At 44.2% G+C, this 968-nt stretch overlaps 1 protein-coding gene across 1 annotated transcript; it reads left to right on the top strand.

The window, feature by feature from the left end:
* The first annotated feature begins 263 nt into the window (after positions 1-263).
* Positions 264-749, top strand: LOC148018661 (pentatricopeptide repeat-containing protein At2g34400-like). Its single transcript, XM_087701064.1, has one exon. It carries the CDS (start codon positions 264-266, stop codon positions 747-749), a length of 486 nt encoding a protein of 161 aa, XP_087557190.1.
* The last annotated feature ends 219 nt before the right edge of the window (positions 750-968 follow it).

The following is a 968-nucleotide window of genomic DNA, read 5'->3' as shown; positions in this document are numbered from 1 at the left end:
TTCCCTTTCGATCCTCGTAGCTCTCGTGGCGTCACGGTGTCGTATTGCTGCGCATTCGAGGTGTGTAAACCACCCAAAAGTTGTGCATGTGATTTGGTACTTTGTACATATTTAGTTGTTGTGATTACATTTATTCTCTGCGTATGAGTATAGATGCTCACATGAAGGGCTTCACTTCAGAAGCTTTTGTTAATAGCACACTTATTAGTATCTATGGTAAATGTGGCGCTTGTAGCCCCCTGGTGGGCAACTCTCTTGTGGATATGTATGGGAAATTTGGCTCCCTTGCAGAAGCGCATCATGTTTTCAACAACTTACCCATCCGTGATGCAGTCTCTTGGACTGCCCTCATTACAGGCTACTCCGAACATGGTTATGGTGAGGAAGTGCTCACATGTTTCAAGCTTATGCAACAAGGGGGTGTGTCTGCAGATGTTGTAACTTATGCTCTTTGCTTGAAAGCATGTGGTAGTGTAGGACCACTGGACACAAGTCAGAAGATACATTCAGAAGTAGCTCAAAAAGGATTGGAGAGTGAGCTTTATGTTGGAAACAAACTGGTAGACAAGTATGGCAGAAGTGGCTTACTTGCTGAAGCACACCGTGTCTTTGACATGCTGCCAGTTCATGATGTAATCTCATGGAATGCATACATTTCAGGATACGCTGAACTTGGAGCTTGGGGGATTTTTTCTGGGACTGGTGGATCTGGCATACGACATTTTTGGATGAGGATTCAGAGGGTCTAAAAAAAGGAAGAAAAGCAAAAGGCTAATTTTGGGAGGGAAAAAGTAGATTCGAAAAAAGATGAGAGATTGAATTGGGGGAAAGAGGAAAAGAACGCAGGGGAATCAAGGAGAAAAATAGCTGGAGAGGAAGGGGAATCAACGAAAAAGCTCTGCGATTTGGGGGCACGGGAGAGGATTGGAAAAAAAAACAGTGACGAGGAGGAAGAGAGAGGATTGGAG

This window comes from Lygodium microphyllum, chromosome 20, assembly GCF_053477565.2.
Source record: "Lygodium microphyllum isolate KBCC chromosome 20, Lygodium_microphyllum_v1.1.10, whole genome shotgun sequence".
Lineage (NCBI taxonomy): Eukaryota > Viridiplantae > Streptophyta > Polypodiopsida > Schizaeales > Lygodiaceae > Lygodium > Lygodium microphyllum.
Note: the sequence above shows the minus strand (reverse complement) of the source record. Positions and strands in the feature narration are given on the sequence as shown.